This window comes from Buceros rhinoceros, unplaced genomic scaffold (genome assembly GCF_000710305.1).
Source record: "Buceros rhinoceros silvestris isolate BGI_N320 unplaced genomic scaffold, ASM71030v1 scaffold18931, whole genome shotgun sequence".
NCBI classification, from domain to species: domain Eukaryota; kingdom Metazoa; phylum Chordata; class Aves; order Bucerotiformes; family Bucerotidae; genus Buceros; species Buceros rhinoceros.
This window is the reverse complement of record NW_010392958.1, coordinates 1-355: the sequence shown is the minus strand read 5'-3', so window position 1 is coordinate 355 and position 355 is coordinate 1. Positions and strand designations below refer to the sequence as shown.

Below are 355 nucleotides of genomic sequence, written 5' to 3'. Positions count from 1 at the left end.
CCCCGCTGGGTCCAGCCATCACAGAAGTTGTTCTGGAGGCCACAGCAGGATGGAGGGGAGGATGGAGTGAGCACCAGCAGGTAGAAGAATACTTTGGTAGTAAGAACCATTCTACTTGGAGCTTGATGTAAGGAAGTTGCTAGGATTCAGGAAGAAGATGCAGTTTTACTGGAGTTGCTTCTGAGCTAGACTCATGCACACGACCCCCTACAAAGCATCCCCAATACCTGTTGCCTTTGTAGCACTATCATTTTTTTGAGAGGTACTAACTTACAGTTTCTCATCTCCTATCTGCCAGCGTTCACAAAATTGCAGGAATTTAACTATGGGCCTTGTGCTGTTCCGCACCGCTGGC

At 48.2% G+C, this 355-nt stretch overlaps 1 protein-coding gene across 1 annotated transcript in view; it reads right to left on the bottom strand.

Moving 5' to 3' along the window:
- Positions 1 to 327, bottom strand: part of CFAP36 (cilia and flagella associated protein 36) — a gene marked incomplete at its 5' end in the record, with an annotated part of 12,930 nt that extends 12,603 nt beyond the window's left edge. Inside the window, one exon of the mRNA XM_010144692.1 lies at positions 300 to 327. Coding sequence (XP_010142994.1) covers positions 300 to 327 — 28 coding nt within the window. The remainder of the gene's footprint in view (positions 1 to 299) is intronic.
- Positions 328 to 355: the final 28 nt, after the last annotated feature.